Genomic DNA, 27,637 nt, shown 5'->3' with positions numbered 1-27,637 from the left:
GGCTTCATGATGAAGAAATAAATAAGCAGTGCCCCACCAGTATCACCTAATCAAATAAACGTCCTTCCTGCTCTTAATAAAAGTACAGCCTAGTGGTGAATACAGAGAAGAAAACAGATCACAACACAAAATCATGGGTATTAGATCAGAGAAATACAGAGGAATGGCAAACCCAGAGGTGGAGATCAGTAAAGGCACCCTAAGGGAAACAGCTTCTAGGCTTGGATGATAAGGAGATAACCAGGCAAAAAAGGAAGAGGGAAGAAGTTTGGGGCAAAAGGAATAGCGTGTGCAAACTCTGTTTCATGAATGAAATTGAATCACTGCTGTTTTCTTAATCCATGCCTTAACTATTTCTTATCTCAGTAATTCTATGCCACACTAGATTGCCTGATAAGTAATTGCATATAAGAAATATTACATATTTCATTGTGTGAAAATGTATAAATATCATCCAAAAGGCTTTCTGTCCTAAATTTTAAAAATACAGAATAGTTAATTTGAAGTAGTCCCGGCCCTAGTTCTATAGGGCTTAGATATTTAATATTTTTATGGAAGAAGTGTTTAGTTCTGGAAAAGGTAAATGCTTGCATATATTTTTGCAGTCTAGGATCTCCCTTACTCCATTTCTTCCTTTAATTTAAATGGCCACATGTATATGTCTTTTCCTGCTGTGTTAGGAAAACAGGGGCTGGATATCCCAAGAATCAGAGGTTATATAAAAATATTGCACATAGACAGCAGACATAAATATCTACCAAATGCTATCTTAAATTTTGGGCTAAACTGATCATTTGGAAATAGATTTATTATAAGTGTTTAATTAGAGCAATTTCTTAAATCTGAACTAAATTGCTTTTAGAGTCCTTTTTCTTTGTAAGCATTGTAAATGCTAATAAATCCTGTTAATTTTTTTTACTGCATGTTATGTTGAAATAAAAACAAAGTAAAATTAAAAATGAAATATATTTCATATATAGTCACATATATATTTCTTGAGTATATACCATAAGCTTGTTATATGTTTCCATACTAAGGATTGATAAATACAGATATAATTCTTGAATACCTTCTATATGCCATAATATGCTTCATATTCACTACTTTTATAAGTATGCCATGCTGTATTTTGTATTTATTATTTCTGATTATCATTCATCTAATCATAACTTCAGAAATGAAATGTAAATATTCTTGCCCCATTTTACAGGCAAGCAAAATATGACTGGAAGAATTTAAGCATCTTTCAGAATCAGATTACTAATAATTGGCATCCTAGGCTTTCTATAATCCAATACCAAGCTACTGTCCACTGCTTCCCCAACCTGAACCCCCTGCTTCTGCCTAGGTATCTGGTGTCACAGACCGAGGGAGACAAAATAGTCAAGTTAGCCAGCAGGGCTAATTACACCTAAATAAGTCAATGCATCTTATTTAGCATCTGCTATTTAGGGAAGTGTGACACTCATATGAGCATTTTCTTCTAGTATTGAGACAGAAACAATAGTCAAGAAAAACTGCTTATTGATAAGTACTTATACCTCAAATATAACTTCTGCTCTCGCTTGGTGTATTTTCGCTCATTCCTTTTTCAGGTAAAGCAGAGTAAGTACTAAGTAAATGTAATAATATGAATGTTATATGAGTGCCTAAAAATATGTCAAGCACTTCAAAAGTGCCCTTTACATAATTTATCTCATTTAATCTAATGGAAACCCAGTGAGATAGGCATTAGCATTCCATTTTACTGATGACAAAATCAAGGCTCAAAGACATTAAGATAATTCCTCATAGTCCAGCTACCATATAATAAGGGGCTATAATAAATAGCCAGTGCCCTTTACATTCTACTAAATTATTATAATGACTATGCTGAGGATAAGAAATGCAGTGATACTTTTAAGGAGGCATTCAAGAGAGTGGTTTTGAGCATGTCATCTGCTGCAGATCTGGGGGCAAACCGTAGCTGTGGCACTCACAGTGGATAACTTAAATAAGTGACTTATCCTTCATATCTTCAGTTTTCTCTAAAGTGGGGGAAATATTAACGCATACTCTATAAAGTTGTAGGGATTGCATGAATTAATATAGCTAAATCACTTAGAATAGTGCCTGCACTTACTTGTCAGTATAGATGCTGTTAGTATTACCTCCTCAACCCTTTGATATTTCACCCGTAATTTCAAGTCTATTTAAGATGTCACTGCATCTGTACAGCCTTCCTAGAACTCCCTTTTCCAACCCAGTACTTGCCCCAGCAGAGGGGCTCCTTCCTGCTCTGCATTCCCAGACTATCTGGTTTGTGCTATTTCTTGAGAATCTCTCATGTGCTTCCTTGTATTATGGCCATTTGAGTGGTGTATCTTTGCTAGTTCAAGGACAAAGACATTCTTTTTATCTATGTGTTCAAAGAGTGCTGAAATGAACCTGAATGAGCATGAATTATAACACTTATGCTCCCTCAGATTGCACCTAGCCTTTCTATTAGATTGCACAGTGTCAGAATCTGTATTTTAAAAGGAAATGGTCTTGACCTTTCCTTTCTGAAAGCAACCCATGGTAGTTTTATGTTTAAAGCATTGTTCATGTTGGATTATCTACTGTTATCTATCTACAGGAAAATGGTATCTAGAAACTGGAAAATTACTAGGTTGAGTAATATTTGATATTCTAATTGTAGCTGAACTACTTTATTACTTATTTTTGAACTTTCATTAATCTGCAAGTTAAAACGTAATAGTTATGAAGGTACTGCTTATCCCCTTCTACCTTTCTTAAGACTCTGTAGCCTATAGTGACCTTCACCTCTGTCGTCATCTTTTCCATTTCATGATCACATCTGGCCCCTGTTGAGGATAACATAGATCTAGTACTTCCTTTTTCAAGTATCTTTTTTAAATTTAAAAACACTATATGATGTGTTATATACATATTCATTTTGTCATCATTTCTCGGTCTAACCAAAAAGACATATTATAGAGCAAAATTTAAAAAAATGAAACCCATTAATAGAATGTGACTTCTTATTAGACTTTGCTATTTGCTTTTATCAAGCAAAACATGTTCTGGTGTTCTTTCCTTTCAGAATATACTATATTCTATATAGAAGCATATCAAATATATTTTTATGTTTAGCAGTGAGTCAGTATTATTTTTTCCCAGAACTTCTCAATTGTCATAATGCCTCTGCAAATTTAAGCCTTTTGAACAATTACATGTGAAAGCTTGCTGCTTCTGTCATTTCATAACTCCCTGAATTAAATCGCCTAAAATTAGTTACTTGCCCTGATTTCTCCAGCTAGGGCATTTTCTAATCTGTGTCCAGGCCTCTTTTAATTCCAGTAAAGCTTCACTGTAATTCCCTTACCTGGTAGAGCAGAAAATCCTCTCCATACTAACCCTCATTGCTCAAATGGACAAAAGATCCAAAAGATAGAGTATGTGGCATACTTTATCCCCCCCAATCAGATGATCCGCGTCACTCACCTTAATGCCCTTCAAACTCCTCTTCCTTTCTAATAAATGGTTCTTTAGCAGTGCTCCTTTGTTTCAGTAAAATTTAAGGTTGTACAGAATCAGGACCCTGGCAGATCTGTTTTTAACAGAGAACATCTAAAAGAGATAGTTTTCAAGATTTCCTTTCCCTAAATGTTATATCTTTGAATACGACTAATTAAAAAAATCGGTAAAGGCCTGTTTCTGAGCCTTCAGAGAAAATGAGTTCATTATTATGCTTCATTGTGAATTGAATGATAGGTCAATAATTTAAGAATTTTCGGATTATGAGGCATTGGAGTAAATGCTTGGTGTCACATTTTGCATAGATTCTGGCTAGCAGTGGAGGACTTGAAGAAAAGGCCTATTAGAGAAGTCCCCTCTCGAGTTCAGGAAATATGGCAAGAATTTCTGGCTCCAGGAGCCCCCAGTGCTATTAACTTGGATTCTAAGAGCTATGACAAAACCACACAGAATGTGAAGGAGCCCGGGCGATACACATTCGAAGATGCTCAGGTTGGTACATGGATGGGCCTCACATTGCGTCACAAATGTTCTCCTGAGAAGTTGAAAGTTGGAATACTTTTGTTTTATTTTCATTGTAATTGGTGGCTATATCTAATATTTTCAATTTAGGTAACTGTATGTAAAATAACTAATTGATCTAAAAGAGAACAGAGATGCTTTAAAATGAGTTTTTAAAGCCTGGGAATTTTTGTAAATTTGAATGATTTTACATGAAAATTTCTTGAAGGGAAATATTTTAACTATTTGAAAACTTTTTACTTTATTTTCTACTTTGTCACCTCAGTAACATGTATTTGAACTCTTTAACTTGTCTTCCAATGAGGAGATTCTAAGATTCTGACATTCCTAAATAATTTATTATTATGGATAGTCAGAACTAAACTAAATTAGCTTGAAGTTATGTAAAACTCAAACCACTTTTGTCTCTGATGATAAAATGAAATAGTAAATTTAGGCATTTATTATTTTTTCAAGTTACTTTTTTAGTCTTCAAAAAGAAGAGAAAAGGAAATTGATATTAATATTAACATCCTAAGACAAATTTTTATGTGTTTTTTCTTTTTTTCTCAAACTGGGTGTAATTGCCTCCTGAGAAGCAATTTGAATTTCTACTTTTTCTAAAAAAATATTGTGCTCAATAGGAAAAATAAACATGAAATGAGAGGATATTATTTCCTAATGATGTGTTGAAATTGGCTTTTAAACCAGAACATGCATGCTTCATAATTTCTTAAAACCTCTTTTAGAGAAGAATGTTAGCTCTAGGAAGTATCTTGTTTTTTAAATAACTACATTACTAAAACAAAATATAGAAGATGAAGAATAAGGTACACAAATTTCCTTTCTTATTTTTACTCTCGGTAGAAAATATATTTATCCTTTGCTTTGGTTTAAAAAGAAATGAGCCACTGTGCAGAAAACTAACACAAGTTGAAACAGCCAACCAAAAACCCATTCATTCGCCCTGGCTCTGCTATGGTCTTCTATGTGGAAATAATTACATTCTATGGAGACACATGAGAGAGAGCAGGATGAAAATTCTGGCTCTGTTGCTTATTTCTCTGCTGGTTTTTCTTTCTTGCAGTTCAAGATAAACTTTCAAGCATTTTTCTGGAGCCAACAGCGTGTAAAATATTTGAAATTACCTTCCCCAAATCTTAATATTAAAAAGAACATTTCTTTGTTATCTTTGTCATTGAAGAATATTCTTGCTTATTGGGTCTTCAATAAAAGGAAAAGGCATGATTTTCTATAGAAAACACTACTACCTGACCGTAGGCTTCTTTTTTCAATCAACCTCAGATATTTAATTCCAGCTTTTTGTAGGCTTTTAAACCATATATTCAAAAATATAATAATAGAAATTCCTGCTGCTGTTTAAGAAGAGATGCAATGTAATAAGAAAGCAGATTCTGGAGCCAAATTGCCTGGGTTTTAGTCTGAGCTTTGCTCTGTGACCTATTGCAAGTACTTCACTTCTTCATGCTTCAGTTTCTTCATATTTAAAATAGATATAAAAATGGTTACCAACCTTGTTGAGGTTTTGTGAGGATATAATTAACTAATATAGGCAAGCACTTAGAAGTGTACCTGACATATACTCAAGCATATTTGAGCACTTACTATGCATACCCTTATACTTTGCTAAACATTTGTCATTCCTCTAATCCTGACAATAACTCTATTTTATAGATTAGAAAATTTAGACTCAGAGAAATGAATAAAGTGGTCAAAATTTACATTTTATAAGTGGTAGATCTTGAGCAACATAACATCTGAATCCCAAAATGACTGACTTCTAAATAAGACATTGCCTCACTTTTCCAACAACAAATTCTGATGCAGTTCCAAATGTACCATATTTTTGGAGATGAACCTTAGACTAGATATTGAGACTTAATCCAGAACGTCTTTAAGTGGATTCACAGTAACTACAAATTATCGCTGGTGTGTTTAAGACCAGGGAAACTGAGTCATTTCTTAAAATATATATTTTCTCCAAACAAGAAGAGACTGGGACATTCTGGATACTCTCAAGTGGTTCAAAACTCCATGTCTAACAGACTGGAATGAACAAGGAGCATTTATGCTCCCCTAGAGTGCAATAAGCCAAAGCAGAATCTCCCTAGATTGGGCCAACACTGAATTGGATGGATACATTTTTTTCTTCTTTGTCTACCAATATTCATCATCAAAACAGAACATTGCAGACTGATTAGGATTATCAGATATTTACCTAATCTATCTATGAATAAGTCAAAACATGCACACAAATTGGGAGGTTTAGCAATTAAATATCACAAAATTTATTTTTGGACTTGTGCTCTGGCCTAAAGTGGATGTAGATGACAGTTTTCACCAAACAAATGATTCATTTGGGAAGTCTGCACCCTCCAACTACATATAAATGCCAAAGGCTTCTAGAATGATTATTGAATCTTGACTTCACATCATTGTCTTTTGGCCTGGAGTAATCTTAAGAGACAGCAGATTTATTGATATTCTTAAATGATCTATGTAAATCAACAACTTGATTTGAAATTACTTCATGACAATCTGCTAACTAAATTCCTTTTTTTTTTTTAAGGACTGGTTGTGGTTTACCTCCTCCATAGCTCCCAAACCAGTTTAAACATTGATCCTTGAATAAAATAATAAATTTGAAAGTCTAAATGTTCTATAAGCATATAAAATATTCTCATCAGCATTATCATTATTATTTTTAGCTGCTTCCAGATTTGTTTTTGAACCAAATGTTGTATTCTTATCACAGTACTTGATTTTTCCTGAGAAATAATAAGGAAGCACCTCAACCATTATTTCTTTTTAGGAGCACATTTACAAACTGATGAAAAGTGATTCATACCCACGTTTTATAAGATCCAGTGCCTATCAAGAGCTTCTACAGGCAAAGAAAAAGGTATTGGTTCTTTGTGAATTTTTTTGACCTAGTTCTCAGTTGTAGTTATTTGGAGTAGTTACCTCTGCTGGGCCCACAGTATTGGACAAATGGTAAGTGAATATACTCCAAGACCCTCCCCCAAACCTTTGCATTTTATAAGGGCCATTTAAGTTATATGGGTTTCTGTTTGTTGATTGCTTATTTTCTTCTTTGTTTGTTTGTTTCTGCAGATGTTCATGCTTTACAAAGTTGTTTAGACACCGTTTTCATGTTTCATGTTAGTCTTCTGTATGCCAGTTTAAGGAAATAAAAAATTACAATAAAGAAAGGAAAAGAACAATGTCATCAGATCAAAAACTTAAAGAGGGTTTTCCTTGTCCAGTAAGCTAGAATGTATGTTTTGGGCCAAATGCTCCGTAACTCATTGTTTTCAATGATAGTTGCCAAAATGCAGTAATGTTTGCTTTCACATATTTTCATTTGGCATTTATTCTGAGTCACTTAGTATCCCTACGATGAGGTTCCATACCTAAGATGATAGCCAAGCACATTTTTGAAGAGCTGCAATAGGCTACATTGTTCAATTAATGTTTATAATCAAAGTCTCACTGTAAATAACACCTTATATAACCAGTATAACAGGGAATGGAAAATCTGGATGTAAACATCAACATCATTCATTATTTTGTAATGTTAAAATAGTCCATAGCTTCTTGAAATTCTGAGATGAAATTATAATTTGTGTAATTCATGATCATCATTTAAGCTAATGGTATTTTTCAAAGTCCATTGACTTTGCAATGGGAAATAGATACTCTGTAGTTGCACTGTCCAGTACAGCAACCACTAGCCACATGGAGCTGTTCAAATTTAAATTAGTTAAGGTTACATAAAATTCTACTCAAATTTCTAATACTCAATGGCCACAGCTAAAGACTTCTGAAATATTAGTTAGTATAGAATGAAATTTCCATGCTTTCAGAAAGTTCTACTGGACAGCAATGCTCTACAGAATTAATGATGTTATCAACAGAAATTTAGTACCAGTAGAAAATTATGAGGAAATTCTGAAGTTAAGCCACTAGATTTTCAAACATTTAGGCTTTGAAAATGTTGGCATAAAACCTTAACATATCTACTTCATTTTAGTGTAATTTGATTTTGCTTGAAATCACACTATTTTGTTTGCACAAGAAGAGTTTTGGTGTTAAAAGTAAAAGCACTAATGCAAACAGAGCCCACGTCCTGTGACAAGAGGCCTTCTGTGGCAACTCTCCTGTCTTCCTGATCCCTATGATTTAGAACATGAATTTGGTGTTGTATCATTTCATCATCCTGTCTTTTTCTGCTGTTTTTCTTTCTTTCTTTTTTTCTCTCTTTCTTCCTTCCTTCCTTCCTTCTTCTCATTATTTCTTTTGTTCTTTTCTTCTTTCTTTCTTCCTTCCTTCCTTCCTCTCTTTATTTCTTTCATTCTTTCTTTTTGTTCTTCCTTCCTTTCTTTCTTTCTTTCTTCCTTCCTTCCTCTCTTTCTTTCTTTCTTTCTTCTCTCTCTCTCTCTTTGTTCCTTTGCCCCACCCAACCCCACACATGTAAGTCGGAATACTCAATGGATCGCAGAACATCTTTTGAAAACTTTGCACAGAATGTGGTAAGTTTTAATTTTTAAGGAATTACAAATCATTAAGTCCAATTGGGAAACATTCCCAGTTTCAAGCCCCATCTTTCACCTTGCATCCTTTGATGTAACAGCAAAGGTATTTATTGCCTTTATTCAAATTCAGCATTTCCTGCTTCCTACTTATCTTTCTGTCCCAGCACTTTCTGGAGTAGATAAGATATCACACGTGAAAATCTATATGTATCAAACTAAGGCTTGGAAAGAAATGTGTATTATGATACATAAAATGAAGAAACTGTTCTTTATATTTTAATTTTTATTCTATGTATCTCTTTCTTTATTAAAGATAGTGCATGCATTTCTATACTCTTTCCCTTAGCTCTTCCTAAGGCGTAAAAGGTTAAGAACAATGAGGGTTCTGTTCTTTCTACTTTTGCAGGGAGAAAATGACTTATTGAACAGTTTAAAGCCAGACTCAGTATGAATGGGGGTCGGCAACAATATATGCCCCACCAAAGACCCACTAGCATGCCTTTCTTATTCTTTATTTTTCAGGAAGGTATTGAAAACTATTGCATAAATCATCCAGGAAACCAGTAGTTTCCCTACCAGTGTTTTCTTAGCATCTTTCCATGTGCATAAGTGATATATTTGTTTGTGGGATTCTTTTTTTTTTTTCTTTTTTTGATATTGTGCCAGTGCCTTTGGAACTTTCTAACATTGTGTAAGCTCAAACTAAAGCCTTCAACACATTTATTTTTATAGGGCAGAAACATCCCTATTTTCCCATGCCATAAAAACTGTACACCAACACTGAGGGCCAGCACTAACCTGTTATGAAAAGAGGTAGAAAAATCTTGGTTTATACTCAAGTTTGTCTGCATTGTCTGTTGAGTTGTGTGGTCAGCTCCATGCTGCTGCTGCTGTGGGTGTGTGTTGTGGCTTTTGCTGTGATGGCCAGTTAAGTGGAGTTATGTGTGTTGAAATGTAAGCAAATTGGATTCAGCAAAAATATGTTTTTTGTTTTTAGTTTCCTTCAAGGATCCTTTCGGTGGGGAATGTTAATCAGTTCTTTTTATGAATTCCTAGTTGTGGCTGTGCCCAGAGTATTTGAAAGATTTTTAAAAGCAGTGTATACTTTGAACACTCAATGTGATTGCACAAATTAAAGGGCTAGAAAATGAAGGACTCCAGGAATTAATCACACTATAAACTTCCCAAAATTTTGGCTGGATCTTTTGGAGTCTCTGACCTTTAATATAAAATTTTCTTAAGCATGCCTCATAAGTCACCATGGGAAGATAAAGACAATGCTAAAGAAATGCCTCGAGATTTTGCTGGAGGAAGTCGCCACAGGATGTTGCACAGTGTTCTGTGTATTGTTTAAGAATTGTTTCAAATTCATTCTTTTCTAACGTAACGCTGACAGAATATTGTTCTTGAGATTGGATTGGAAATTTCTGTAATATAATTAAAAACATATAATGCAAATTAAGGAATATGGAAAGGGGAAGCAAAATGGTTGTCTTTCCTCCAACACCATCCCCAAATCTCACCAACTTCCCCAATTCTTAAAGTAGGACCACATTGTAACTCATTGCAAACTTTAAGAAAGGATCAGTAGGAAATAAGGAAAGAGAGAATTAATCATCTACACCTTCAACCAAAATTTATATGCCAAGTGCCAACTATACTGCAGACATTGCTATGTCTTAGGAAAAAGACCTCAATTGCTAAGGTACATAATGATATAGACAAAATGTTATGTTGTGCAGGAGAAAGATAAACTATTTCAACTTGTATTAGGGTGGATAGGGAGGGTCCATGGGTAATGTGAGAATTCCCAGAAGAAGTTACATTTAACTGGATAAATAGGATTTCATTAGGCCAAGAAAGGCAACCATCCTTTTAAGAAGAAGGGGGAAAAAAGGCTGGGATTACTGAAGAAAGAGAAGTTGAGTAACATTCATACCATAACACATATATACACACAACATACTGATAAATTTCAGATAACCTTCAGACACAATTGTTTAGGGTTAATCCTTTTCCATCCAGGAAAATAAAAAGTAATGTTTTTATTGAATATTTTGTTTTGGTAGTACTCTAAAGAAATGGAGTAAGAAAATTAGAAAGACTCTCTGATTTCCTCAGTAGATTATGAATGATAACATTTATTTAATTAGTTATGAGCAATAAATTTCCATCCTGAAAATTATTTATATACAAAAATTTTAAATATTAACTGTATACCATTGTCTTATGATGGTTAATTTCTATTTAAAGTTCCCTTTAACTTTCTATTTTCATTTATTTTTTTATTTCCCCTTGGTTCAGTGTTCCTCCATAATATGGTTACTTTTAGGGTCAGAAGTTGCGTTAGCCATCCTAAGTACTTAACATCATATATTTTATGGAATACCTTTATAGGATCAATAAAATGATTTTAACACAAGATAAAGAATGAGTGATTTTATTATCAGATAGACATAATGGAGGAAAGACACAGTTTAAATAAACATTTTAAAAGAGTTCTATGTGCAGGTTGCTCTGGTAAATACGGGGAGGCTACAACATAGAGTATCCAAGAAAGAAATGGACTTGGGGAATTACAGGTAAATAAGTGTGTAGACTGTAAAAGGAACTAGGCAAAGTGAGATAATGATAATAACTCACATTCACTGAGTGCCTGCCATGTGCCAGGCTCTGTACTAGGCACTTTATATTATCTAATTTAATCTGAACCTACAAGTTAGGTAATATAATACTCATTATTTTACCCATTTTACAGGTGAGAACACTGAAAGGTCAGAGGAGTTACTTAATTTTCCCAGAATCATACAGTTAGTTAAGGAGCTAGCACTAACCCCAAATTTATTTTGTTCCCAAATTCTTTCTTTCTACACTGATCACCTTGCTCTTCCAATGGTAGAAGACAGATAAATCTTTCCACTTGATGATAACCTCCTCTGGAATCTGAGTCCATTTCCGTTAGTGTTTATATGTAGAAGTTTATTTACATTTCAGCATAGTTATTTTTATAACCTGGCTTATAAAAATGGCATCACTGTTTTGTTTCACACAAGAGTCAAAAACGTTTTGCTTGACAGCTCTTCCTAATACCATTGGAAATCCCATTGGTTACTGAGGTTAATAAATTCTTGCAGGCACTTTAGAGAATAATTATAGTAAACAGCTAACAGCTGTATAGCATTTTACAATGTTCCAAGGACAGTCATTACTTTTTGTTTGTATTTTTGTTGTTGTTATTTACAAACACAACTATCGTGGGAGGTGGTCAGGTAGGTGTTACCATCATTTCACACATAAGCAAACTGAGGACTAATGGGGTGAAGTCATTTCACCAATATTAATCAATTGTTGAGTGTTAGGGCCAGACCTAGAAGCAATGTTTTCTGACTTTAAATTAATTACTTTGTAGACTACTCCTTTTCTTCTCATTATACCCAACACTGGAGGGATAAAAATAACTCACATTTGTGTAATACCTTCACCTTGGCTTGTTGTCCAAGAAATCTCATTTCTTATCATTTACTTTTTTATTATTTTCCTTGCCATCAGAGAATTTTCTTCAGGTTTTTCAAGGGTTGCTGTGTCCTCTCATGCCTTTAAATGTTATTCTTATTAAGTTGATTTCATTCTCTTTTGACAAAGTTCATGTAACGGTTATTTTCTTTCCAACCATTAAATTATCAAAGTATCTGTCTGCCATATAAACCTTAAGGGAGAACAGATAGGAAATAAGGGGAGAAACAAAGTAAGAGGATTGATCATCTACACCTTCAATCAAAATTCATAAATCAAGTGCCAAATGCCAATTGTATTACTTATTACCTCTTCTCCTTAATTTGCCTTTGGGCTACAGAAGTAGAAATGAGAATTAAAGAATGTTAACGTTGAACTTCCAGGAACTCACCTAATCTAACCTCTTTTGGAGAAAAATTTTACCCTATCTCAGTGAAGACAATTTACTGCAGAGCCTTAAAAGAATCAACATACAAGATATAATGACCACTTTGCTCTCCCACCCCCTCTCCTCCAGTGTACTGATGCTAGTGCATTGGGCTTGTAAGGTACCCTCTCAAGACTGAAATTACCAGAAGTTTTGGAAACTGTGTGAGAGAATTTCAACAAAAGGACTGAGTTGGCGCTGAAATCAGTTGATTGATTTTTTGCAATCAAATCTGTATTTAACTCTATAAATCATTAGTATACGTATTGATAAGAACAAATGTAAATATAAATCCTATAACTTGTTTGGAGTGTTAAAAGTGAGAAAGATACAATATGCTTAGTTCTTTTAGAATGTTCTTTTTGTTTAAATCTAGGTAAACTATTTTTCTAAGCCCATCATGGAGTTCCTAGTTAATACACCTTATGCAGATTTTATACAAGCAGCAAAGTGTGGTTTAAAAAAAAGCCCAGACCTGGAAGCCCGACATGTTAATATTAGGTTTGAAACCCAGTCTTACACTTCTCTTGCTGTATGAATTTTTAGAAATCAGTTAAACTGCTGAACCTTAATTTCTTCATCTACAATATCTCTAGCCAGAAATAGCTCTAATCAGTACTTGTGCAAAATAAATAAATAGATAGATAGATAAATAAATAAATAAAATAAAATAAACTTAAGAAATACTTTAATTATGCTTTTGAAACATGCTTTATTTACTTAATTTGCATCAGAAATATCTTACAGGTCATTTCATATTCTTCTACATGATTATATTTATTGACTGCATGAAATTCTTCTGAATGAATATACCTATAATGCATTTTTCCATTCCTCTGTTGGTGGACATTTATGTTGTTCCTTATTTATTTATTTCTTTATTCATTGTCATTGCAGCTCAAAGTGTGGTAAACATTCTTCAAGTTAAATACTGATTTTTTTTCTCATACTCATAAAAAATTGAGTTGCTTGGTTAAATGGAATGCAAAATTATGAAAGAAGAGATGTCTATTTATTTTTCTCTCTCTTATCTTTACTTTTGCCCTAATGCAAGAGATACACTAGAGGGAAAAATAACTTATCACAGAAGACAGAAATCCAAGTTCATATTCTTGATTTCCAAAACCACTTGTGTTACACATTAATAACAGGCTTCCTTATCAATTAGTCCTCAATCTCTGAAGAATTATAGTGTTTTCTGGGAGCCTTACACTTTTTTTCAAGACGCTGTCAAAAACACTATGGATTATTTCTAGTCCCTGGTCAAATTATTTTTAACTTGGTTTTATTAAATGTGAAATCTAGCATGAAACTTCCTCTGCATACCCTAATAATCACTGTGATTGTACACTGAGACTGCCCTCTCCACCCAGTATAACCCTATGAATAATACAGATTCCAGGTTTTGGAAATACAGCCTCACACCAGCTATGGAGCAATACTGTAAGAGTGCAATGCTGTGTCAAATCTACTCATGCAGACCCCTCAACTGTGCAGTTGAGCTGGACATTGGTTCTCCTTAAGATTGAAACATGGCATTCCTGGTTGAGTGCTCTAGACTTTGCTGTATGGGCACATTAGTGTAGATAAGCTGTTGGAAAAGGATCCTAGAGCCCCTAAAAATAAAATTTATAAACTTGTCACTGGGTTTGCTCACCATGAATAATACCAATATAGAAAATTGATTGACCTGGTGATCTATGTTCCACTCATATGCTACATTTTTATCATTGTTTTCATATATTATGTTACTAGTTCCTAGATTATTCATTCATTCTACATATATTGAGTTTTGACTATATGACAGGTGTCAGGGAAGAAGAAATTTTCTTCTACCCTTCTAGGTTCTTCTGGCTGGTCTAAGAATTAAATTGACATGAGACAGATTAATAAGAGAAAAATCAAAAGTTTAATAATATGTATACATGGGAGAGACCCAGGAAAACTAACTCATCAAAATGTCTGAAACTTTTAACTTAAATATCTTCCGCTAAAGACAAAAGAGGATGTTGAGGGTAGTGGTTTGGGACCTCAAATGTGAAGAAGGCAACTGACATGGAGATGGGAAAGCAAATGTTTGGTAGGACATGCAGAAACAATGGGACACAAAGAGGAATTTTAACAGACTTTCCTAGGTTTCTCCCTATCTCCTTGCCTAGTTCATATTATAGTTATCTATGGTGATTACTCCCTTCCTGGAACAGGTTCTCTATCTACATTCTTTAGGCAGTCAGGGGGAAGGTCAAAATTTCTTCCTGAGTGTTTTGGGCCTTGGTTATTTTCAGTTTGAAATAATCCACATGCCAAAGAGACATTTTGGGGTGGCAAATCTTGCTCCCCTACACAGGTTATGTGCTACTCCTTTGTGGTTAAAAAGGCATCCTGGGCTTCCCTGGTGGCGCAGTGGTTGAGAGTCCGCCTGCCGATGCAGGGGACGCGGGTTTGTGCCCCGGTCCGGGAAGATCCCACATGCCCGGAGCAGCTGGGCCCGTGAGCCATGGCCGCTGAGCCTGCGCATCCGCCTGTGCTCCCCAGCGCTAGAGGCCACAGCAGTGAGAGGCCCGCGTACCGCAAAAAAAAAAAAAAAAAGACATCCTGTTCTTACTTTCACTTCCCTTGATATCAATTTCTACCACAATGAAGTCAGAAAGGGCATTCTCTAGATTGTATTTATACTAATGAAGTTACACTATAGTTACACCTCCATGGAGTTAATGAGATCCTCGATTCACATAAACATCCCTCATAATGAAGCAGATCATCTGCTTCACATAAACATCCATCATGATATAAAAGCAGTTTAGAAACTGTGAGAGGGAAGGTTTTGATTTTATATTTGTGCACCTGTGAATCTACCCTAAGGAGAACTTTGTGCATATTCTTTTCTGATTGAGTGCTATAGTTATTGCTTGAGGTTATAGGTATATTCATATAGAAAACTATGTTAGAAAACTCCTAGAGCACCCTAAGTAAATATAATTTATAAACTTGGCATTGGGTTTCCCTACCATAGATATTAAACACATAAAGTGGGTCTGGTCAAGAATGAACTACATTCTCCTCTTTCTTCTCTAGTGGACCTGAAACTCATCTCATTTATCATTTTGTAGTTGACATATATGGCTATCCATCTTCTTTTACTGAAACTGCTGTGTCGTGATAACTTGCCTGAGAAAGCAGTTTTAGGTTCCCTGCAGCATGATGTAAATTGATTGGTGTGAAATGTATCAAACTATGTAGGCTGTTTAGTTTCGCCAATATATCTTTATTTTCCCCTAGTGGCATCATTAGTTCTTAAGTTGCCACTCAGGTTCTATAAACTATAAATTGTATAGTGGTTTTTGGCCAAAGAGCATCCAGTACAACTCTGGAGGCTCCTAAGGAATGTTTTGAGGCTGCTGAGTAGACAACCCCCAGTGGTAAACTTCCCCCTTCGCTGCTATATATGCCAGAGGCAGAAGTTTCAATAGTATTTCCCAAAGCACTGCTCTGATGTACCTAAGGCCTTGGGTTGAAGCCAGTGATCATGAGGCCCCAGCTACCTGCATAATTGGAGACCACCCTGGGGGCTCTATTTAACAATTTTATAACCCAGTAGTACCCATGTGTCCAAGCATTATTGGATTCTTTTATCCAACAACAAAAAAAATACTTATTGAGCACCTATTGTGGGTCAGGCACCTTCTTCCTAGTTAAGAATACATAAATAATAAAAATAGGAAGCTAGTAGGTAATAATAATAAGTTAATAATAGTAGTAATGACAAATATAAATAATAATAATAGTTAAGAAGAAGAAGAAATAATAGTCACTAACATGTATACCTTAGTTGGTTCATTCTTCTTATGAAAGTTAACTGTTCAATGAACAGAACTAGTTTCCTACCAGCTTCCCATTAGCTTACTTCATGTAAATCATGAAAGTTTTCCTTAAAGCAACACAGAGTAGGCAGGAAGAAGAGTTAAGCTTAAGCAAGAGATCTACTTATTAAATAGTTGGGGTAAGCAGCCCTGAAGGAGGGAGAGAACAAAGGTAGAACCAGAAAGAGGGTCTAAGGACTTGACAAATTGTGTTCCAGGCAAGACTGCCATGGAGATTTCCAGTTAGAGGAATATAGTACAGAATAAGGTAATCAAAAAGATAGCTCATAATCTGGATCCAAACAATGGGCCATTTTATATATGCAGAAGATGAAGGTGGAAGGCAAGTTAAGAGAACCTAAAGATAAGAGGACATGATAGGATCAGTAGCTACTATATTAATTCATATTTGATGATAATGCCAAGAACTTGGTTAATGAGATAGAGGAAGTAAAGGAGGAAGAGTACAACTTTTAGCACCAGTATATTTGCATATAGGCTACAGTATTTTTGAGCTAAGTTTACTGGAAGAGTTGATAGTAGAAAAATAAACTTCAGACTGTCTCAATTAGGAATTGAAAGTTATATAATAGTTAATAAATTATTTTACATTATCACTTCTATTTTATTTGACAGTATATGAAATGGAAGTTTTACTCAACTATGACGAAAAATTGTAGCTGAGTAAAGCAAGAAGATGGGGAATATTTGTGTATGCTTATGTACGTTACAATATTTGTCAAGTACTTGAAGACAGTCAACTATCAATCTCAGTATTGATCTCAATTACCTCCCTGAGTTAAATAGAATTTCATAGTATTACATACAGTTAAATAGAATTTCATCAATAGCCTGAGGACAATACGTTTGCATATTCTTTTTATAAATGTGTTTTACATAGCTAGGAAAAATATAAATGGAACTTAAATTGATAAAGATTGGGATTATGTCTAAATTTAATTTCCACTAAAAATACATTCATATGTTTAATTGTATCTAGATATGAAATCACTTACTAAGCAGCCCCATATCATCATCAAGCCATCTCATTTGCTGTTATCCATTCTAAACCCACATGTCCCATTGTATGTGTTCATTAGCATTCCTTTATGAAACACTTTTCAGAAAAGAAAGCCATTTTTATATTTATGACCAGCTATGGGAGTGAATTTTACTTTTCCATAATTTATGCTAGTACTTGGAGACAATAACTCTAAAATGAGTGACTTAAAATAGCTAGATAATAGACATCTTTATCTAAATTGCATACACGTTTATAGACTTAGATATATTTTGTTTATAAACAAACACCCTGCTGTGTTTTCTCAAGTGTTTGGCAGGTACCATAAGGCAAGCCCAGACTGGGCAAAATCCCATATCCTCTGCATTGTGCATCACATTTTGATTGCTGTTTTTGTCACTGTTGTTTTCCGACGTCCAGAAGTTACCATTATGAAAATAAGCTTGTGGTCATTACTGGAAGTTTAAAACACCATTTCTAAATTGCACTGACTATTATTTCTGGAGAATAAAAGATCAGCCGTCATTTTTTTGGTTCATCAATTCATTCCAATTTACTTATTTTGATGTTAAAGATTTTTCTTTCTATTTCATCAGCAATAGAAAAATTACTCGATAGACATGGCTGATGTAAACAGGGATAGCAAGCACCCATTATCAAGACTGTTCACTTGAAATATGCATATTAATATCTAGGAGGAACATACTTCCAACACCAGAAAGAAAAGACTATTGGGAAGTCTTTATCTTTTCTAATTCTAAAAGTCTTCAAAGGACTTTTGGGAGACATTGAAAATGATGAATTTTTGGAGTCTCAAAATTGAAAAGGGATTTAGAGGCATCAATTTCCCCAGGTCCAATCCCCAGCCATTGCATGAATCTCTGCTGTAGACTCAATGACAAGTATGCATCCAGCATTTGCTGGCCTATAAGTTCCAGAGACGTGGTACCTTTAGAACGCAGGGGTAGTTAATTTCATTTTTTAGAATTTCATTCCTTGTTTTTAGAATAATCTACTTTTTGGTAACTTCGGAGTATTGATCCTAGTTCTGTCTCCTGGAGCTAGGCAGAATAATACAAACATTCCAGTAGATCTAGACATCTGTTGAATTATTTGAAGGTGTAATTATATCTCCTCTCAAGTTTTGTTTTTATTTCCATTAGTTAAAATCTAGTTCACCGTTTTTCTGTATGGTTCAACTATCCATATACCATATCTCAAAATAACCAGGGGCTTGGAAAATGCAGATTCCTTGACCTTATCCCAGATAAACTGTGTTAGAATCTCTCTCTCTCTCTCTCACTGTTTACAAGCGCTTCAGAATTCAGTTTAAGAACCATGATCTAGGTAGCAGCCGGACTTCTCCTTACCAAAGATCAGTGGTTCTTACTTCTTCACTTTAGCTGCAGCAGAATCATTTGGAGAACTTCTCATAACACAGATAGCTAGACCTCACCTCTCAGAAAGGCTAATTAAGTAGTTTTCTGGTAAGATCCAAGAATTTTAATTTTTTAATAATTCTCAAGTGATACTGATACTACCAGTTTGGAGACCACACTTCGAAAACCACTGCCCTAGCCTAACAGATTCCCTCCACTCTCCCCACTGATAGGTGCCAAGGGCACACCTAGTGTCACATCTGAGAGGCTACTCTCCAGTTTTGCTCACACATTTTGCAAGCAGCATTTGAATTACATGGATGAGTCAATTGTGTTTGTTCCCATAGCTGTTTACCATAATTGAACTTATAGTAATTACATAATTTATGTAAATGTCATATAAGCTGCTGAAATTTGAGTATGAAAAGAAAAAGATATTTCTATGAAAACTAAGCTGAACACTTAACAAGACTTAATAAACTTGCCTTAAAATTGCAATCAAATTAAATCTGAGTGAGCCTTGCATTGGGAAAGTGGGCTTCTAATGTTTTCTCATTCAATAATCTCATGTTCTTTCACCACCTTAATTGCTCACCTCCTATATCCACCCCAGTTAATCAGTAGTCCTCCAAAACTGATAACGGAACACAATACTTGAGAAGTAACCAAACCAGCATAGATTGGAAATATTATCTGCCCAACAGGAAAGAAAGAACATATGTAACTTTTACAATCCAGTCCAAGCATTGTATCAGCTTCCCCACCCCAGCTCCCAGTCACAGCAGCCATATCAAATTGTAGGGTTATTTGGGGCTTAAAAATTTTTTTAATCTAGAATTTTTTTTCTTGTGAGCTCAGATTACATCTCCCCAATCTTCTCTTTTACTGCTAGATTGGTTTATTGTTTGTTTATTAATTTTCATGTAAGTTTGGTTCTTTATCCTTCTTTCCATTAAGTTTTATCTTGTAAGTTATAGCCTTACATAATTTTTTGGAATATCTCTTTGTTACCCTGTCTTTTAACTAAGATTAGCAAATTGGCATCATACATTCATTTTAGCAGAATTCCATCAGTTTAATAATGCAAATTATTGATTAAAATGTGGAATCAAGACAGAGTTCCACTACTCCAAAAATTAGCACACCTTGAAGGTAGTTGTTTATTTAGTTATGAACCTCACCTTTTTCTGTGTCATCCACAGAGATACCATGAAAGACTGCTAAATGCCTTACTTAGTCCAAGAAGCTTTGTTTAAAGCAACTTCCTGTCCTCAAGTCTGGTAAACTCTTTTTTAAAATGAGTAAATGAGCGTGTATATGACAAAGATCTAATATGGTTTATATGGGGAGTTCTTATCAAAAAAATAATCAGAAGAGCACTATGTCATTAGAAAAATGAGCAAAGGTCTTCAACAGTTTTTTTTTTTTTTTTTTCGGTATTCGGTCCTCTCACTGTTGTGGCCTCTCCCGCTGCGGAGCACAGGCTCCGGACACGCAGGCTCAGCGGCCATGGCTCACGGGCCCAGCCGCTCCGCGGCATGTGGGATCTTCCCCGACCGGGACACGAACCTACGTCCCCTGCATCGGCAGGCTGACTCTCAACCACTGCGCCACCAGGGAAACCCTATACAAACTGTACTTCTGTACATTTATATGTGTGTAGGACGAAAATAACATTTCAGAAACAATACATTCCCTTATTATGTGCAACACACCCTGATATACTTTGATCTATTCTATGATATGTAATTTTTTCCTTAATGTTGGTAGCATCTTTCTAAATTGATTTCCTTTCCCACTAATGTCATGAATTTCAACAAAACATTGTTTTTGAAGAAATATATGTTACATGGTTAATTGATCAAAATAGGATCATTTTAATAAGCATGTTAATCATAAGCCATAATACTATTCACAGTATAATATCAGTTTTGTAAAAAAAAAATAAAATAAAATAGCATTTTTGTATTAAAAAGTAAAATGATATATTAGCATGTAAATAACTGTATTTTGGGTAAAGTTTATTTCTCTTTATATTTTTCTATGTTTTCCTCATTTTCTCAAATGGATAGACACTTTTTATATCAGGAAACTATTCTTAACTAAGGAAATGAAAGTATTTGGCTTTACTTTTTCTATCTCAAACCACACAGGGAGCTAGTAATAAGTGCTTACATATAAATGTATTCATAAACCATCTCTTTTAAGTACATAATAACAGAATTTTTTCCAGCATTCAACATTAAATATACCAGCCTCCAAACTAGCTACAGAACCCCCTTCCTTTCTTTCTTCCTCCTTTCCTTCCTTTCTTTCTTAAATCTCAATAATTGAGCTTTCTTTAATTGTATTGAAACTCACACTTTGCAGTTTTGCTAAAATTATTCACTGGTGATTCAGTAAACTCACCTGCAAATTAACCTAGGAGGCTTGGTTTCATTTAAAGCAGGGAAGGTCTTTCCAAACTCCTAGCCTAGTTCATTTCCTTCTTAACACATTCCCGGTTAGTTTCATTGATATGAACAACCAGGGCAAAATAGGAGTTGAAAAGACCCAAATTCCGCCACTTAATTATTTAATAGGGTGTGACCAAGTGCTCCCATTTCTCATCCTACCTTGCCTCTCCTCCCCCAAGATAAAAGTTACTTGTCCCAATACATTTGAATCTCGTTACCCTGGTTTCTAGAAGCTTATTCTTAAAATGTGATTTCCAGCCAAGGAACTCAGCTCATGCAAAGCAAGCACATATTTGGGGACTTCTATAATATTAATATTGCTTAACAGGTATCAATTGCTTCACCAAGCCAGGTAACTTAGAGAATTGTACAAAATAGCATGTACAAAAAATGTACAAGTACTGGCAAAGAGTCCAGAGAGGGAAACTGCAGAAGAACTTAAGGGGCAATTAGAAGACTTCAGCCAAAACCTGAGTAAGAAGTTTAACTGAAGACTGAGTAGAACCTGAGCTGAGAGAGTAATAAGTGCAAAAGCCAGCCAAAGAACCATTCTGTGAAGTGACAGTAGGTAGTTTGAAAGGCCAGGGAAACCAGGTTATGAAGGATTTTGAAACCCAGGCAAAGACATTTATATTTTTTAAGTGAAACCAGGGCAATTTTCAGTATGAGAGTAAGAGTAAACAGATAACATCCTTTAGTTCAACCTGTTTTAAGAGCATACATGTCCTATCTCTAGTCCAACAGCATCTCATTACCACCAAACAGTCAGCTCTTTTTATTACACAGCTGTGGGGCTGAGCACAGGTTAGACAACTGGGTCATATACACCAGTAGAAAGTCAATGACAAGATTTGCCCTCTCTTGGTCTCAGCCTCTTACTGTGGCCTCTGGAGCCTACATGGCATTCTAGAATATACTTTTAAGTCTACAGCAACATATGGGAAAGACTAGGAGGCAGTGATAAGAAACACACAAGTAGGAATTATAAGAGTTAAGATGTTAACATCTTTTTAAATCCAAAAGATGCTGATAATTTCCTATTCTTCTCTTTAAGCTCTTTCATGCCTATCTTCTAAAAATCCATCCCTTCATTTACCGTTGGTTTGTTTAGTGTCCTGTAGACTCAGAAAGACTGCTGTATGTTTTTATGACAGTAATAAAACAAATAGTTGGTCACTCAAGCAAATATAGCTTCTCTCTACTTCCTTTATGGATTAGTGTCTGCAGGAAAGGAGTGTGGAAATTTGCCTCCATCTCAAGGCTCTCAGACTGGAGCTAAGAGCCTGACCTTTATGTCCATTTCTACTGGCTCACAGCTCTTTGTCAACTTTATGTTATCACTTTAAGACCAAGAAAGATGTTAAAAATCAGGTGAAATTCATAACTTTTGATAGTTAACTTGAGAAGGCAAAGAACCGGCAATAGGTAGTTTTGTTTAGGGGAGTTTTATATTCCTAATTATAACAAAATCTCTCTGCAACATTTAAGATAGGAAGGAATTGGTTTGGTGGAGATGAAATTTTATTGAGACACTAGAAAACCTTCTTTGTTTATGTGGTAGCTGTATTGTAGATTAGCCAGAGGCTCTGTCTTCACTTAAGTGCCAGTTAAAGTCAGGTTAATTTTGTCCTGAAATTGATCATGTGCTTCTTTTGCTAGCATACTGTCCATTAACTAGATATTACAAAATCTCATAGGATCTTGAGTTTTTATTTTGTTTTGTTTTGAGTTTCTGTCTTTGTCTTTCTCTATGGATTTCCATTTACAATATAATCTATTTCCTTTATTATTTTTAATTTTTATTTTATATTGGAGTATAGTTGATTAACAATGTTCTGTTAGTCTCAGGTGTACAGCAAAGTGATTCAGTTATACATTATATGTATCTATTCTTTTTCAAATTCTTTTCCTTTAGAAAAGAAAGGGTATAAATCATATAACACAAATGTAGTCATTTGGTTAAAAATAATTATTATTCATATGGAATTCAGTTGTAAGCAATCTGGTAAAAGCTGCTATTGGTAAGGGATTTTTAGCCCTTTTAGTTTCTAGAATTAAGATTTTAGAACTTAACTATGAAAATTTCCAAAAAAAAAGAAAATTTCCCAGATTCTTCAACTTAGAAAAATTATGAAAAGATAATTAGCAGAATTATCTTTTAAGGTGATTTCATACAGCCTCCAAGGAACCTCACTGTAAAGGATTGTTACAAAATATCTGATGTGCAATTATATTATTTCCTACCCTCAAGAAAGGATTAGTGTTCTTTTTAAGATTTTCCAGTAGAGTGAGCAACTGGTATTTCTTTGTGCACTAGAGAGCACCTAGGTATTTTTCTTTCCAGTATGTGAAAAAGGCAAGATTTGCACAGGGCTTACAGATAGATCCAAGTAATCTAGGTCTTCAAATCTAGATGACTCACTTGGGTGTCCATGCTATTTACTTTGACCCCTGAGTGGGGCACTTAAGTTCTTTTTACTATTAGTTACACCCAAATTTGCCTTTTAATTGCCTCAATACACAGAACAAATACCCTTATTACATATTTGGTGAGTCCATATCTCATAAGTGTTTCATTGTGTGGCTATGTTAAGACGTATACATGTGTTCTCCCATTTCTGTTCATCTGTTTTCCTATTATCACAAATCCGAGGTTTACTGTAGGCCTCATTCCATGAATGAGTGTTTTTAAATTATCTCCTGGGACAACAGCTTATCAAGCTAAACTTTTACCTCCCCCCCTTTTAATGAAGCCTATACCAGGACAAATACTAATAGCTTCAAGGATATTTGGGGGGAAAAAGTAGAAAGAGAACAATGTTACTATTTGTTACATTTACAGAGATGACACAGTTTCCACCCATCCAAATGAAAAATGACTCTGAGTTGTAAATGGCTTCCTATTTCAGTGTAACTATGCTATTCATCTTCTCAATAGTTTGAACCAAATTACATTAATCTGTAGTTTTAAAATAAATAGTTTTATATTAACATCTTTATCCTCCTCCTCAACTGTATAAGAATTCACTCTTATGCTTCAACCAGTATATGGTTCTCGCCATCTCACAAATGGCACTAGAAACAGTAAGCACTTTTTAAAAATACGTTAGCCTCAGAATGAATATATACGCACACATGTTAATAACATAAAACAGTAGTAAATATATGAAATAATATAGTCTTCAAGTATAGAAAAGTAGTTTTTCTATTCCAACATTATTTGATTAACCTATTGCTCAGGTTTGGAGTGTTAAAAGTAGTATAATTTCAGCTTCCAATGCATGAGAAATTTTCTGCTCTTCTCAGAGTCAGAACTGTGACTTTGGGGCTCAGTGTCCTAATGAGAAAGAATAATAATAATAATAATAATATAATAAGGTAAAAGGTAACATAAACTGAGTACACAGAATGTTCTGAGAACAGTTTTAAGTAATTTACTTGTATTATTCTTCACAACAAGCTTTAAAAATAGGTACTACTATTATCCCCATTGAATGAATGAGGAAACAGGCACAGAAGTGGTGGCAAGAAGAAACAAAGCATATTTTGTTTATAAGGCCAATGTAAAGTAGGGTGTACTATTAAAAATCTTTGTTTTCGTTCATATTTTTCTTCCCATAGAGTGATTAGAGCATAGCTAAGTGGGAAAGATCTTTTCTAAACTTTGGATCTTTTACTATCAGTTGCTAAAAACTAAGTTTTGAACCCTTTCTCCAATTAAAAGAGAATGATGCTTCGTTTTCATCACTGCTGTTCAAGTATACAAAAAGGCCTTGTCAGTTACTGTACAGTATGTAAGGAAAGCTTGATTTTGGAATTATTAACAATTTCTTAAATATATCATTCTTTTCCCAAAATATGGTCATGAATGCTGATTCCTCTCCCCAAACCATACCACCCATTTATCAAACTCTGAGCCTCATTAGGTGGTAAATCAAGACTATTGCTGTGACTAAGTTATTACTAAATATTATATTTCTTAAAACATCTTTTGATTTTTCCATTATTATTTTATCCTCTGAGAAGTACAAATTCCACCTATTTTTATACTAGAACATACAATGAGGGATAAAACATAAATAACCAATTAATGATCTGCTATTCTGATCAGAAATTTAAAATTTCTTACCTCTCTAGAGTATTTGTAATTTACAGGGACAGTTTTGATTATCAAGGTTTTCAAAAAGTGAATATGTATAGTAGGTATTAACATAAAATGTAGAATCAGAATATATGGGATTTCTCTGGGATTAGGGTTGGAAGAAATCAAGTGGAAAAGGAAGGTGTCCACAGTTTGAAGTACAGAACAAATAGACTTTTATCTTTAGATGTATAATTGGCACTGGTTGTTTGTTTTTCCATTACCATATAGGTTAGGGAATAGACTCAATCTTGAGTTTCCAGCAATCTCACCCTCAAAAATCATTTTATTTAATTAAATCATACCCTCTGCATACCTAGATATTTATAAATGCAACACTAATTTCAGCAGTGGAACAAGAATGCATTCACATTGCAGAGCAGCTTCCTAAGGTTTGTTGTAACATGTTTATAACCAGTTGCAAACCTAGGTGTTGCATCATCGCTAAGCCTCAGTGGAACATTTTGGACATGTTTTATGATTTGCTGATTTGTGCTGTGAACCCATCAGTCTGTTTGCAGTGGGGAGGAAGTGGGTGGGAGGGGTGGGAAGATGGAAGAACGGAGGATCATTTTGTTTGATGTGTCGGTGGAGGGAGGGAGGGAACTTGGTCATGAAGTTTGAACTAAGATGCACCTAAAGGGTTCCATTTTGACCCTTGCACAAAATCAGCTGCAATAAATAGATGCTACTCATAAGCAGGTTTTCAGTGATCATATTGTTTTTTTTTTCTTGTTTATATTTTTTTCTCAGGGGAAATCTCTCACGTCAAAGAGGTTAACAAGCCTCGTTCAGTCTTATTAAAAGGATCATCTTGTAGCATGAAAGTGAACTGGAGTCATTGCATATACTTTGTAGTTCTTTGTTGTTACCTGCAGCAGAGGACATTAGACCAAGATGTTGCATGAGCAAAGGACCTGAATTGTTCTTTCTTTGTGTACATTAAGGCACTGCCATCTCCAAGGGACTCTACCATCTCGATGCCTCCATTTCAAAATGTCTGCTAACTTCCTCCTTGTACTAAGCTGGATCTGTGTCTTTTCCTTTTTTAACAATTCAAGTGAAGTAAATCTTTTTCCCCCCTTTCTCTCTATCTTAAAGCTTCTTCTAGACACACAGTTCACTAAAAATTCAGTCACAAACTGGAAGAATTATAAAAGGAAAAAAAGCATATATCAATAAGTATACATACAGCTTCACATTTATTAAATAAATTAGCACAGAAAGTTTCATTTCACCAATATATCACAGTCAGAAACAAGCTTATGTCTTTGTCTGTATATTCTTGGTTAATGTTTCTCGCATTTATTTTTATACCATATTTAAATGAAACACCTTTTACTCGAAATGTATTAAAGTTGATCCCTTCTCTGTAAATTTGTGAATGTTTATATTGTTGTTTTATCTTTCATTAAAAGATGCATAATCTCGTTGCTTTTGTAACTTTTGACTTCTGTGCTAATTGAAAATGAAAATGCTGAGAAAGCATCAACAAATGTAGTCACAATGTAAGCTCTCACCCTGGAAGTTCATTTCAGGGTTTCAAGATAAGCTTGGATGGTGCAGCAGCCAGGAGCAGAATGAAAGTGATTCATCTGGGAGCTCACCCAGGATCAGGGAGATGCTTTTGCTCCCCTGGAAAACAACACAAATTGGCCTTCCACATTTTCAGAGCTATTTATGAGGTCTTTCTAATTATGAATATGCATCGCTATGTTTTACAAATGCATATTTCATTAGAATTATGTTTTAGTGTGACTTTTCAACTCAGGAACAGATTCTTTTCTTTAAGTATAACTCTAAACTGCCTAGATTGGTGGCTTTTAACTCTGGTGGTTACAAATTCCTTTGAGAACATGATGGTAATTACTAACATTTAGGGAGTGCTTACTAAGTACCTACCACTGTATTATGGGCTTCACATGCCCATAAAATCCTCACATTTAATCCACACAGCAGGCCTATAAGACTATTTCTGCAATTTTGAGAATATTGAAGCAGAGAAAGGTTAAGTAACTTGTTCAGAGTCACACAGCCTAGTGGTGGGTTGGGATACAAATCCAGATGAAGGACTCTAGAGCCCACTGTACTACGCTGATCCACTATACCACACAAATTCTTTTGGTAAAAGTTAAGTGAAAATCCATACACACTCTCACATAGGAAATATTTGCACTGAATTTTAAGACATTCATAGAATACCCTCTGAAATTCATCCAAGGACCCCAGGTAAGAAATCTGACTGCCTTTAAGGGTTGGATCAG

The 27,637-nt window shown here is 34.7% G+C and overlaps 1 protein-coding gene across 9 annotated transcripts in view; it reads left to right on the top strand.

Annotated features, from left to right (window-relative positions):
- RGS7 (regulator of G protein signaling 7) overlaps positions 1 to 26,816 on the top strand; it is a 631,374-nt gene extending 604,558 nt beyond the window's left edge. For 5 of the 9 annotated variants that reach the window (XM_032623442.1, XM_032623472.1, XM_032623490.1 and 2 more), the window contains 4 exons: positions 3,825 to 4,011; positions 6,854 to 6,943; positions 8,520 to 8,573; positions 19,979 to 20,191. In XM_032623442.1, the coding sequence (XP_032479333.1) occupies positions 3,825 to 4,011; positions 6,854 to 6,943; positions 8,520 to 8,573; positions 19,979 to 20,032 (385 nt within the window). In that variant the 3' untranslated portion in view covers positions 20,033 to 20,191. Of the gene's footprint in view, positions 1 to 3,824; positions 4,012 to 6,853; positions 6,944 to 7,155; positions 7,780 to 8,519; positions 9,390 to 19,978; positions 20,192 to 26,126 lie in introns of those variants that run through there. The other 4 variants (XR_004348551.1, XM_032623464.1, XM_032623456.1 and 1 more) reach the window with 4 other exon arrangements.
- Positions 26,817 to 27,637: the final 821 nt, after the last annotated feature.

The sequence above is a fragment of the Phocoena sinus genome, chromosome 1 (assembly GCF_008692025.1).
Source record: "Phocoena sinus isolate mPhoSin1 chromosome 1, mPhoSin1.pri, whole genome shotgun sequence".
In the NCBI taxonomy this organism is placed as follows: domain Eukaryota; kingdom Metazoa; phylum Chordata; class Mammalia; order Artiodactyla; family Phocoenidae; genus Phocoena; species Phocoena sinus.
The sequence above is the reverse complement of the archived record's forward strand: the minus strand, read 5'-3'. Positions and strand labels throughout refer to the sequence as shown.